The sequence below is a fragment of the Dermacentor andersoni genome, chromosome 2 (assembly GCF_023375885.2).
Source record: "Dermacentor andersoni chromosome 2, qqDerAnde1_hic_scaffold, whole genome shotgun sequence".
In the NCBI taxonomy this organism is placed as follows: domain Eukaryota; kingdom Metazoa; phylum Arthropoda; class Arachnida; order Ixodida; family Ixodidae; genus Dermacentor; species Dermacentor andersoni.
Window position 1 is genome coordinate 200,224,508 of NC_092815.1, and position 14,049 is coordinate 200,238,556.

The 14,049-nt window shown below is 51.1% G+C and overlaps 1 protein-coding gene across 1 annotated transcript in view; it reads left to right on the plus strand.

Annotated features, from left to right (window-relative positions):
* LOC129387350 (uncharacterized) overlaps nt 1-14,049 on the plus strand; it is a 66,608-nt gene that overhangs the window by 39,695 nt on the left and 12,864 nt on the right. Inside the window, exon 8 of the mRNA XM_055076276.2 lies at nt 6,823-7,064. Within this exon, the coding sequence (XP_054932251.2) occupies nt 6,823-7,064 (242 nt within the window). The remainder of the gene's footprint in view (nt 1-6,822; nt 7,065-14,049) is intronic.

Consider the following 14,049-nt stretch of genomic DNA (forward strand, 5'->3'; position numbering starts at 1 on the left):
AAGTCTTTGTTGAGGTGCTTGGATGAGTCGGCCAGTAATCAGTGTTGGTGGAATGATGACTGATGCCCTTTAGCTCTCTGTAGGCTTAATATCAAACAAATACTTCTGCATCGGCTTCCTTGTTCGTGGTGTAAAAACCACGTGAATTCGGCTCCGGCCCCTTATTGTTGGACTTGACGGGGGCTCCTGAAATGAGGACTAAGACGTGCTCGGTGAAAACTCCGCTAGGACAACACAGTAGCTCATGAAACAAGAACACAGACAATAGGATGTGCAAAATTGCCGTACACCAGCTCTGAACTCACCTTGAGCGACAGCTGGCGGAAGAAAAAGCCTGTGAGACGTGCTTGGTGCAGGCTCTGTTGGGACAAAAGAGTAACGAATAAGACCCAAGAACGTCACCAGTTAGTCGCATACCATGCATGGAACTGTCTAATGCAATGAATTCGGTACTTTCACTTCAATTTACCAAAGGGCTATTCGGATTTGGGGGGAGAAAGAAGCTGCCGGCGGACACGAAAAAACAAACATGAAGCTACTCTGTCACCCACGGGCGCGGCTGCAAAATAGAATACGGGAGGGGCGTTCCGATATCACTCATTTTTTTCATGACTGTGTGTGTATAACGACGGTCTGTTGCGAGTGTGCGGCGTTTCTCACACCCACTATCGTGCGGAGTGTCCTTAATGTGTACAAACAGCGTTAAGGAGCACAAGAATTAGAAGACGAGAAACGCTGGTTCGCAACGAAACGTTTATTTCGGAAACAGCAACGGTGGGATCTGACTGCCGATATGCAATGAAGGATCTAGTTCGTTAGCTTGTCTCCGCCTTTAAGTTAACGAAACGAATCTTACATGATGATTCAGCCAGCGACGTTAAGTAACTCACCAGTGTTGCCGCCCTCAGTCGTAGCAGAATCCGGCTCCTGTTTCGGCGTGCTCCACATGGCTCAAGACCGAAATGTAGCTTTCGGGCTTGCATGTCCACTTGCCGACACGTCACTTCACCCCAAGCTAAATAGCTTGGGGTGAAGAGATATCGAAGCGAAATGTCGAAACGATATAAATTAGTTCTAGCCCGCAATAGGAAACCAGCGTAAGTGTACAAGCCAGTGAATCTGTGCCTGCCATGCACGTGAACATAACGGTAAAGCATTCAAATGAAGGCCTGAGGTGTCACGTGGGAGGTCGATGATGCTGAGCGTTATTTTGCGTTTACGATGGCTAAAAAGAAACAGCTAGTACCCAAGAGCAAAATGTGTTAGCGGCCAGTCGCGTGTATTCGCGCGCTTCTTTCACACTCGGAAAAACTTTTGTGCAGGACGTATCGAGCAACAGGAAGCTGTATCGGGAATTTTTCATGTTGCTCTACAATTTTCGCATTGACGCTTGTCATCTTACTATAATAATTCAGAAGCTGATCAATTTAAACTAATTATGTAATTAGGCGGAATGTAAGAAATAATCTCAGGATCTGTAAGTGACGGCGAACAGCGTTACTTTGGTTCAGTCCAGCTACGTGGCATTTGTACATTTTTAATCATGCCCTGGTGCATGATATTTGGGAAACTCTTTATATATGCAGCACAACTGACGGTGACCTAGAGGCGTGTACATTCGCCTAAGAGACGAGAACGAAAGAAAGTACAAGGGACACGTGGCGTATTGTGTTTCCTTTCGTTTGTTAGGGGCATTTACTCGCATGCAATGTTGAAGGAACTCGACCAACTAGCTGTGTTGACGGTGCCCTGCTTGCTCTGGACCACCGTCAGTTGCACTTCGCTCCTCGAAAAGGTTTCTAGAACGAGTGTACAGTGAGCTCCTGAACCTCACTTTTCAATGTGGTGACGCGCTTTACATTATGCATACGGGACGTCAAAGAGATGCAACGTAATCCTAACGCATTCTCTTGCGTTTACTATGTAATTGCCACTGATTTTTTAAAAAAGAGTTTGTCGGACTCACTACGGTTCAGTTATATTATGTGTATTAGTGGCTGCTTATAGCACCACAGAGCGCTTGTTCAGAGTACTAATTGCATGCTGATTGGAGTTTTTTAGTGAAGCGTAGCTTAGGTTTATTGTCACGCAGTCCTCATACCAGCTAACAGCGCGGGGAAAGCCAGACGCTATCTTGCTCGGTGCTCTTAGGCTACTGATAAACGCCGCTCAGGTTACAAACCATGGCTTGGAGAGGAAAAAAAAATGAAATACAAGAAAAACAAGAAAGAGCATTGTGGCTCCGGAACGTCACGTGTGGATCGTAACGTAGTTGTCACAGAGATGTGAGCATGACGCTGCAACTGTTTAGGCTGTACGCCCGCAGCCATCAGAGATTTCTACGCCTTCGCTCATCGCATGCATTAGCAGGATACAGTACACGCTTGGGTACCGGAGATGGCTTCTAAATTTCCCTCATTGATAAATATCTCTCAGGCACGTACAGATGTCGTCAGTGGGTGCTAGATTGTGGATTTATCAGGTAAGGGAACGATACCATTTTTGATGAAACGATAGCCCAGAATATCAATGGCAGATACCCCTGGCTAAAATCAGGCAGCGTCTACTGATTGTGGCTAGTTCCTTGAGCAAGCTTCGTAAGTTTTGGTGGGATGGATAGCAGAAATAGCATGCAGAGGAACGACGTCCTGTGAAAGAATGATGGAGGTGGTGGAAGGATCGCTTGGGCCTCTAACAACAGACTTTCTTGCCATTCAGTTGCCGCAGCAGTGCTCGAGTCAAATTTGGAGTCGAAAGAAGGCCTTCGTTAGAGTTCGGTGCGGAATGTCTCCTGGCTAAGCGCTACGAACGTTGGGACGGGATAGCTCGTGAGGCCAATGCATCGATCATATGAGGCGCAATGTTTCAGGTGAAACTTTCATCTGTGCCACCGTAACAATGGCGGCCTGGACGTTAATCTCATTATCATCGTCAGCCTGGTTACGTCCACTGCAGGGCAGAGGCCTCTCCCATACTTCAACTACCTCGGTCATGTACTAATTCTGGTCATGTTGTCCCTGCAAACTTCTGAATCTCATCCGCCCACTTAACTTTCTGCCGGCCCTTGCTACGCTTCCCTTCCCTTGGAATCCAGTCCGTAACCCGTAATGACCATCGGTTATCTTCCCTCCTCATTACATGTCCTGCCCATGCCCATTTCTTCTTCTTGATTTCAACTAAGATGTCATTAACTCACGTTTGTTCCTTCACCCAATCTGCTCTTTTCTTATTCCTTCACGTTACACCCATCATTCTTCTTTCCATAGCTCGTTGCGTCGTCCTCAATTTCAGCAGAACTCTTTTCTTAAGCCTCCAGATTACTGCCCCGCAGGAGAGCACTTGTAAGACACAGCTGTTATACACTTTTCTTTTGAGGGATAATGGCAACCTGCTGTTCATTATCTGAGAATGCCTGCCAAACGCACCCCAGCGCATTCTTATTCTTCTGATTATCTGTCTCATGATCCGGATCTGCGGTGACTACCTGCCCTAAGTAGATGTATTCCCTTACCACTTCCAGTGCCTCGCTACCTATCGTAAACTACTGTTCTCTTCTGAGACTGTTAAACATTGCATTCGTTTTCCGCAGATTAATTTTAGACCCACTCTTCTGCTTTGCCTCTCCAGGTCAGTGTCCATGCATTGCAATTGGTCCTCTGAGTTACTAAGCAAGGCAATAGCATCAGCGAATCGCAATTTACAAAGGTATTCTCCATTAACTCTTATCCTCAATTCTTCCCAATCCAGGTCCCATAATACCTCCTGTAAACACGCTGTGAATAGCATTGGCGAGATCGTATCTCCCTGCGTGACGTCTTTCTTTACTGGTATGTTGTTGCTTTACTTATGGAGGACTACGGTGGCTGTGGAGCCGTAATAGATATCTTTCAGTATTTTTACATGCGGCTCGTCTACACCCTGATTCCGTAATGCCTGCATGACTGCTGAGGTTTCGATTGAATCAAACGCTTTCTCGTACTCAATGAAGGCTATATATAAGGGTTGGTTATATCTCGCACATTTCTCTATCACCTGATTGATAGTGCGAATATGGTCTATTGTTGAGTAGCCTTATGAAATCCTGCCTGGTCCTTCGGTTGACAGAAGTCGAAGATGTTCCTGATTGTATTTGCGATTAGCTTAGTATATACTTTGTGGGAAACGGACAGTAAGCTGATCGGTGTGTAATCTTTCAAGTCTTTGGCGTCCCCTTTCGTATGGATTGGGATTATGCGAGCGTTCTTCCAAGATTCAGGTACGCTCGAGGTCCTGAGGCATTGCGTATACAGGTTGGCCAGTTTTTTTTAGAACAATCTGCCCACCATCCTTCAGCAAATCTGCTGTTACCTGATCCTCCTCAGCTGCCTTCCTCCTTCGCATAGCTCCCAAGGCTTTCTTTACTTCTTCCGGCGTTACTTGTGGGACATAAAATTCTTCTAGACTATTCTCTCTTCCATTATCGTCGTGGGTGCCACTGGTACTGTAAAAATCTCTATAGAACTCCTCTACAACTTGAACTATCTCATCCATATTAGTAATAATATTGTCGGCTTTGTCTCTTAACGCATACATCTGATTCTTGCCTTGTCCTAGTTTCTTCTTCACTGCTTGTTCACGTTAATCTCAATGATAGCCAATTCCGCCATTGGCTATCCACACAGACACACTTACGGCACTCACTCTTACCTCTTGACTGGGGAGTATCCTCCCACTTGTAGTAAGTGCGGCCAAAATCTCACAGTCCTGCACGTTCTTATCCAATGCCCTGCAATAGAAGCAGAAAGGAAAAGTATTTCATTTCCGCATATCGCGAAAATATTCCTCTTCACCCGAAATTTTTTCTCAGCAATGAACCGCTTTTTAATCCGAAACTAGTTTTAGAGTTTTTAGCTGAAACAGACGCTCTGGAGATCATTTGGCCAGGAGATTTTTAGCTCACGTATAACAGCCCTGCACTCAAATGCTTTCTTGAAGTTAAAGTGTGAATGTAATGTTTTATTGCATCATGATTTTAACGAAACTCCATTACCATAGCCCACAGCACTACTTACTTAACCAGTGTCATTATTTTATCAAGTATATATTTTACGCCACCCACAGCGACCGATTTTAGGCCTTTTTACAGCCATATCACATATACCATGAGAAATTCATTGTCTAATTCATTGCCTGCATCATTCACAATGCACCGTTAACATTACCTTTGTCATGGCGCTCTTTGGCCATACCTGGCCCTTGCGCCATAAAACACCACGCATCATCATCACTGGCTATCCACAATTGTCTTTGATTCACCGGTGGCCATGCCAACTGGATATTTATATTGCTTCGCGGTTACAGCGAATTTTGTTTTCAGGTCGCTAGTTTAAATGAAGGGTACATAGCAGAGTAATTACGTAGATTTCGTTTTCACTGGTCATGAGTGATACGAAGGCGAAATTAGCAAGGAAGGCTGCGTCTCAACCAGTCAGCCTATCAGTGTCTTAAGCGCGCGTGACTCAGAGAAAGACAAAAGGAGCGCCACATTTCCAATGGTCCTATCGACACTGTTTCGGTAGCAACGTATAGCACACAAGTTCCGCGACCCACCTTGGCCGTAGCGGGTGTACTATGATGAGGTTGCCGCACAGCGAAGCAGCCACGCCTGCCCTGTCTTATAGTATATGGTCCGGCACTGTAGACGAGCCTGTGCGCGTGACTCTGTGCTCTTGTTCGGCTGATCTTCTGAACTTTGGCGCCACTGGAGTGTGGCGTCTTCGTGTGGGTAGTCTTCAGGAGCCTCACCACCATGTGGAGATCTTCGCAGTAGAGGTGTCAGAGCTTCTCTAGTACCGTATGGAGCCCTGTTTCATCCGGCGCATCACTCCACGCAGTCTCCGCACGGACAAGCGCGGGCACTACACCAATATTGCCACACAGGCCGCAAGCACCCAGAGGTGGCATTCAGAGATTCAGAGGCGCCCGGTGGTAGCCCTCCGCCCTTTTGCACTGTGTCCAGCCTAGGGCGAGCGATTTCGGTACCCTCCTCTTATAGTTACGCCACTGAACACCTGCCAACAATACTAACAGCCGTATCACTGACGTGGTAGGCAGAAAAAAGAAGACAAGAAATGTTAAACGTGGTGGGTGATGGTGTCTCACAGGGGCAATTCGGCTCGGCTGGATTTCACAGCAATAATTTTGCTTTAGGGACACTGCTGGGCTATGGATTGCGCTGGCGACGCTCGGCGCAGTTTCATGCCGTGTTGTTACTGGGGTCCCGAAGTGGTAGTTTTGTAACACGAGTGTGTTCCTTTGAGACAGAGGGAGGAAATAAATTAGAGGCCACACACTATGTACAGCCACATGGGTATCGTGTCTTGATGGGTCACTTTGCTGATAAATTGTTCATTTTTTATAGGCGAATGTGAAGATATTCCTACATTTCGAAGTCTATTTTCTGACGATGCTAAAACCATATGTTCCGTGCTCCAGAGCCTAAAGTATTCTCTTACAACTAACACCGCTGCACGCACAATCCGTGACTGTGCTTTCGAAGTTTATTTTCGCGCCTAAATTCTAGGTCATTGCCTGTAGAATATAGGCGCAAGAGATTTCACCTCGTGGCCGCAAGGGACTGCGGTTATTCATAGCTGCAATTTCTGCGCATGTTGCCCCCCCCCACCCCCCTCACTCCCTGTATTTATTGTTGCGTTCTTCTCAGGAGCTTTAGATATGTCGCTGCTAGGTTCAGTGTAATATCTGAAACGTGCTCTGTTTGCATAAAAGCAAGGATCCCTGTTAGGCTCCAATTTATGGAACTGTGTTTTGACATTTCTGCAGGACGGCAACTTGACAAAGATTACAGGCGAGCAGAACACGTTCCCCGCGCCGCTGAGGCGGGCCATCACGCAGTTCCAGGAAGACCTACGCGGGGCGATTCGGCGAAGCGAGAACGCAACGCTGCCGGATGCCGAACTCGACAGCGCGACCACTGAGGCCATAGCCCTCCTGCTCGCGTACTGGGCATCCAAGACTCCGCTAAGGAATCGCACCTACAGGAACCCAGAAGGCGAGCGAAACAGGTTCGTGATAAGCTTCGGAGACATACCTGGAAAATTGGGTGATGTTTGCTATAAATTAGACGTCAGTGTTACAGTGGCCGCTGCCACGGTCATCTGAAGGAGCGTAAACTACGAAACAATGAGGAAGGCACTGAACTCCGCATTTTCTAACCTAGTTCTTCAGGCTGGACACCTCGAATCTAGGCGGCGGTGTTTCTCAACTAGGGCAAACTGTGTGCATTTGTTAGGATCCTCGGCAACTGCTTACATACAAAATTTTGATGCGTTTACATTCTGAGAGTACTTAACGCCGGGAGAAGTTTGTATGCTTGTATCTACGCATGCTAGTATCTAATCGTTTTCCCACCTACCTGGACCACTGAGTAGTGCGTGGTCGCATAGTAGAGTATCGGGCTGCTGTGCTGACGGAACAGGGTTCTAAACCAACCGTCGAACCAACTTGGGGACATGTGGAAATGTTTACATACTTCCGCTCTTCGACGAACCTCTTTCATGCTGGCATGTCTCGCAGTACATCCGCGACTGGGTAGGTGCCGCTGTTGGAAGTCGGTCTAGGCGCATCTTGAATGAACCTCTACGATACCTATTTTACCCATTGGGTGAGTGCCACTATGTGTGTGCCACTCTTCAATGAAGCCTTTGATACCAACTTCGTGAACGAGGTATGTGCCACTGGGATTTGGAGTTTGCCGTTCTGCAATGACGAAAAAAGAGCCATTAATTTTTTTACAACGAAGGCGCCAAATAAAATGACGGACGAAGGAAGACGACACGATACAACCACGTAGGCGCACTGACAACTGAACGGTTTGTTTCTTGATGCAGGAAAAATAGCTGCTGCGAAGAGTGAATAGTCAAGAAAAAAACACTGCCGTCATCTGAATTAAGCAACGAAAACACGATACAGAACAGCTTCTGTCACAATCCGCCCGGGTTCGTGAACGAGGGAGGGCTCGAGGCACCCTCCGTTAGACAGACGCTCCGCAGCGTGGTGGTGATGAACGATGACTGATCGCCGAGCAGCTGTGCTCGCCGGTGTTTATTGGTGCGGTTACCAATGTTGCCTACCGAGCCTGGAAGGCCAAGGAAGAATATGCCCGAGGAGGCGTCACATGCTTGTTACACCCCCTTACCGCCAGTTTGTTTGTCGACAACAAACGTCCAAGTTCAAAGTACGACGCTCTGCCTCCATCCTAGCCGGGTCGACGGTGCCTGCTACCAAGGCGAGTTACGGTCAGGTGGCTTCCGCCGTCGAGTACTCCGCCTGGGCACCGGTGTTCACGGGCCGGGCGTGACAACGCCGGGTGCTGCCTGAGCCAGCCTCGCTCCGTCCGGAGGGTCCGCAGTGGTCGGCCTTGTGATTGGTGCCGGACTTGACACCGGCACAGCGGGCGCCGCACCACTAGCAACGCATGCCGCTTCCGAGATGGGCGGTGCTACGCTGGAAGCGACTTGTGTTGCCACTAGTCCTCCTGCGGGCTGGAACTCTGTGTGAAAGTCGAGAGTGCTGGCCAGGTCCCGAGGCGAGGCCTAACATGGTCGGTGTGTCTGTGCCACATGGCCCCGTCTGGCATGCGGACGAACAGCGATGAGGCACTGGCAGGAGACACCACCGGTCCTGCGGACCAGGGTGCGCCAGGACGGAGGTTTCAGGCGAAAACTGGAGCTCCCGACTCCGGCAAAGGCCCGGGATGGCACCCTCGGTCAACAGCCAGCTTCAGCTACTTCAGGAGCATTGTGGATCGGAGGTCCGGGTGCAAGACGTCCAAGGGTGTTTTGACCATCCAACCCAGCAGGAGCTCACAGGGGGCACGGTCAGTGACATCGTGTGGCGTGGTCCAATACTGAAACAGTATCTGGGCAATCTGCGTCTGGAAATCCCCAGTCGGGCTCTTCTTGAGCTTGTCTTTGATGGTTCGCAGCACTCGCTTGGGTGCACCGTTTGAAGCAGGGTCGTAGGGCGGAACCATCATCCGGCGGATTCCATTCTTCGTCAGCCAGACCAGGTACTCTGTGCTGGCGAAAGCAGGACCATTGTCGGACGCGATGACGTCCGGCAACTCTTGGGCGGCGAAGAACTGTCGTAGCGTTGCAATTGTCGCACCTGCTGATGGAGTGGTGACAGGGAGAACATCCACTCACTTCGAGAAGGCATCCACCACCACCAGGAAGTAATGGTCCTTGAAGGACCCCTCAAGATCCACATGTAGGCGGACTGTGGCAACGGCCAGAGGGTGATTTCCATATGACGTGAGGCCCGCTGATGCTCCTGGCAGATTTGGCAGCTCTGCACCATGTGAACGATGTCCTGGTCCCGGCAAGGCGACAAAACATGGTACCGGGCCACCATCTTGGTCTTTTCCATGCCAGGATGACCCCCGTGGAGCAACTGCAGGACTCTGGACCGGAGACTTTTGTGGGATCACCCCCCTGTAACCCCACAGTAGGCAGCCCTGCTGCAAGCTCAGCACTGCGCCCTTGTGGCTATACGCCACCTGAACAGGACTGGGTCCCGGTTGGTCGCTTGCGATGCCGCACATCTGGAGAGCACCTCCGGGTACGCGTGCTCCAGCATGAACACTTCAGCAGGTTCTAGAACGGCATCAGGCACCTCAGGCAGGGGCAGGCGGCTCAGGGCATCAGCAGGTCCAAGGTCCTTTCGCAGACGGTAAACCAGCTGGTAACTATAAGCTGCCTGCCTCAAGGCCCAGCGAACCACTCGAGGGGATGCCTGCACGGGAACTGCCTTGTCAGGCCCCAGCAGCTCCAACAGCGGCTTGTGGTCCGTGACCGCCTCGAACTTCCGGCCCCACAGATACTTGTGGAAGCGTTCGGCACCGAACATGAGGGCCAGGCCTTCCTTGTCCAGCTGGCTGTAGCGTTGCTCTGCAGCCTGAAGCCGACGAGAAGCAAACGACACAGGCCGTTCCTGGCCATCTTTGTCCCTGTGTGCCAGAACGGCTCCCACGTTGTAAGGCGACGCATCTACGGTCAGGACGACGGGCTTGGCAGGATCAAAGTGTACCAGCACTGGAGCCTTGGTGATTAGCTCCTTGCTGCGCTGGAAGGCCTGGTCCGGCTCCTTCCAGACCCATTGCTGACCATGTCGAAGCAGAAGATGGAGCGGCTGTAGATGCTCCGACAGGTTTGGCAGGAGACTCCTGTAGAAGTTAATGAGGCTGAGGTAACTCTGAAGCTCCTTCTTGTTCTGGGCTTAAGCGCCTTGAGCACAGCATCAACTTTGCGGGGAGCCGGGGCTAGGCCAGCCTGGGAAATGACATGTCCCAAGTACTCAGCACTGGGGGCCAGGAAAATGCACTTGTCGAGCTTGAGCTTAAGGCCGGCGTCCTGCAGCCATGCCAGGACGTTGTGCAGGTTCTGCAGGTGGTTCCCGTCGTCGCTAGCAGTAACCAGGATGTCATCCAAGTATACCGCCATGTGCCGCATGACCCTGAAGAGGTTGTCCATCTCCCTGTGAAATATGGCGGGGGCTGAGACCACGCCATATGGTAAGCGCGTGTACTGAAAGAGCCCCAAGGTTGTCGATATTGTGACATACTTCCGGGAGGCATCCTGGAGCACCAGCTGCTGGTAATCATCTCTGAGGTCGAGCTTGGTAAACCTCTGCCCACTGGACAATGCTGACCAGAGATCCTCAATCCGGGGAAGCGGGTACTTCTCGACGGTAGCGACGGGGTTGATGGTAACCTTGAAATCCCCTCAGATGCGGACACCGCCGTCTCGCTTGAGGACTGGTACGATGGAAGCGGCCAATTCAGACGTTTTGACCGGTACCAGGATGCCCTTACGCCGTAACCGTTGCAGCTCCTAGGTGACTCCGTCCTTGAAGACGAAGGGCAGTGGGCGAGGCTTGAAAAAACGAGGCCGGGCTCTCTCAGGCACATAGATGCCAGCCGTCGTGCCGGCGAATGTGCCTATCCCTGGTTGGAACAGGGACTTGAACTAGGTTAGGAGGCTGTTGACGTCTTTCACCGCATGCAGGCTGGCTTCCTGGTACTCTGGCAGACGAACGTCCAGTGCATGAATCCATTTTCTGCCCAGTAACGTCGGCGACGACCCCTTTGGGTAAGTAAAGGGGAAGGGTTGCCTGCCTGTCACCAAAGCGAACGCTGACCTGTGCATGACCATAGACCTGGGAGAGCTACCCAGAGTAGCTGCGCAGCATCACACCCGAAGCCTCGACGGACACGCCGGGGAAAGTGCACTTGAAGAGTTCCCCGGCCATTACTGACACGCTGGCGCCTGTGTCCAGCTCCATGAAAATGGGGTGCACGCAGATTTCGACGGTCAGCATGTACGGCGGCACAGACGACGGTACAATGGCTTTGTGCCACATGGCGAAAATCGGCGGGTCCTCGGCCACGACGTGCAGCCTGGCCGCGGAAGAACTTTAGCCTGCTGCCGCACGCCCCCGCCGCATACCCTTGCGACGGCTACCCTGGTCGCAGGCTTGTGTGGTACGTGAGCTTGAACAAGGCTGCTGCTGCTGTTTGCTGTTCGTCCTCCCCCTTCGGCACACCCGCGCCAGGTGCCCAGTTTTTCCGCACGTGAAGCATTGTGCTTGAGAGAACTGGCACTGTGAGGGGGAGTGGGCACCACCACAGCGACCGCAGGTACTTGCCTTTGTCACCAACTTGTTAACTGCCGCTTCCGCCGACGGTGAGCCAGTCGCACGGTCGATCTCGCCGGTATCCTTGGCGGCAGCTTCCATTGCCAGCGCTACCTTCACGGCGTCGTCCAGCGAGGGGTCGGTAAGCTCCAGGAGTCGCGTCTGCATGGCGGGGTTGTTGATTCCGCAGACCAAACGGTCCAGGAGCAGGGAGTCCAGGTGATCCTCGAAAACGCAGGCACTCGCTAACCCTCGTAGCGCAGCGACGAACTGCCCGAGGGTCTCTCCTTCCCGGCAGCTCCGGTTGTTGAAGCGGAAACGCTCCATTAGTGTGGATGGTGCTGGGTTGAAATACGAGCGCATTACGGCGAGCAGCTCACCAAGCGTCCTAAGACGTGGCGTGGCTGGCTTGAGATGGTCGAGCAGAAGACTGAAGACGCGGGTCCCGCAGCTGGCTAGGAAAATGTCCCGCTGTTTGACCTCGGGTGTGTCGTTTGCCCGGAAGAACACGTGGACTTGCTCCTCGTAAACTGGCCAGGTGGACCCATCTCCTTCGAACGGCTCGAGCCTTCCGTAGAGCGGCATGGCGGTAGCAATGGTGGGCGATGTTTCGCCGCTCGCGGCAGCGTGGGACGATCCGTGGGTACCCGTCGCCAGTGGCACGATCCGCCCGGGTTCATGAACGAGGGAGGGCTCGCGGCACCCTCCATTACACAGACGCTCCGCAGCATCGTGGTGATGAACGATGACTGACCGCCGAGCAGCTGTGCTCGCCGGTGTTTATTGGTGCGGTAACCAATGTTGCCTACCGAGCATGGCAGGCCACCGAGCCTGGTAGGCGAACGAAGATTATGCCCGAGGGGGCGTCACATGCTTATTACAGCTTCTAATCGCCTCTCCCAAGATACGCCTGTTCCTTTGCCGATAGAGAAACGGAGGGTTCACTGATAAAGCATCACCACGCTTCTTGATCTCAAGCGCTTCCAATATCTCCCTTGTAGGGGAGATAAACGAACCTCTCGCCGACTTGGGTCGCTGAGTATGTGCCACTGAGTGTGTGGCAAGCGAGCGAATCATTGTCAGTGCTCTCGGGTATCGTCGCGCCATGCTCCTCGTCTCAGAGGCCACCCGTGGACTTCTCGACAGCACCACTAGATGGCGAAAGGTGTCCAGATAGAAGTGCGAGAGAGGAGTCCGGTTGCCGTATGACGCGTTTCTCAGCATTCACAGACACCGGTGCCCCATGCATCTCAGAGGCCAAGTGCTGGCTTCGCAATGGCAGCGCTGATGGCGCCGAGTGTTTTTATGGAAGCGCGGAGGAGGAATCTCGTCGACAGTTATTGTGATATGGGTTGTTGCGGAATATTTTTATTCCTAGCTGTTCTCAATTTCTACTTAAAAGGGCTGCAACGGTGATCACGCTGACAAGCAAACTCACATTTCAGCAATAAGTCGAACGTTATCTAAGTGCATTGAGTCCCTCGGTCGAGGGGAAACACTGACGTACATATTCAAATAATAAAGGACGCACCTTGGGAGCATACAGAATGTGAAGAGCACTATACCGGGTAGGCGTTGTACTTGAGAACACAATGCTGCCTTCAGGTACAGCAACCACGCCTCAGGCCATAAAAAATAGATACAATTTCACAAAACCTTGAAAACTGCTTCGGTTACTTTTACCTAAAAAATTAAGTGATCCACCCTCCGCAACAATCTCCGATTCACTTCGGCGTTCGGCTGCATGCTTGAACCAGGTGGCCCTTTGAGATGTTGGCGATTGATTCCGCAACCGTGGTCATGGGTAAGTTTTTCGTGTTATATGGCAGTTTGGAAGGCTCGATTTCAGTGACATTCAAGACAGTATTCCAAGAGATTTAAATCTCGAGAGTTAGGAGGCCACAAATTGGGAGTGACATGGTAGTAAAAGTTCTCGGCCAGCCATTCCTCATACTGTAAAGACAATAAAAGTATATCGATACTGCAAGTTACACAACAATTGCTTTCGCTAGCGTTCTCGCAGGGATATCGCCACTACGACTGTGCAGCAAATCGTCATAGTGATGCACTTGATTATTTTTATGCCCGGTACACGTCACCACGATATGAGGTGGCCGTGTATTATCTCCGATTCGCACAACGACACGACCATCCGTTTTCATTCTATACCAGTTACAAAAAATATCAATATATGTTCAGACAGCACATGTTACTGTCATGCCTACTACTGTAATGGCTACATGTGCTACTGTCATGTCTCTGACAGTAGCCATGACAGTAGCCACGACAGTAGCTTTTTTCTCATGCGCAAAAACTGAACGCTGCTTCCTGCTTGGGAAAGGAAAAATCCGAGCA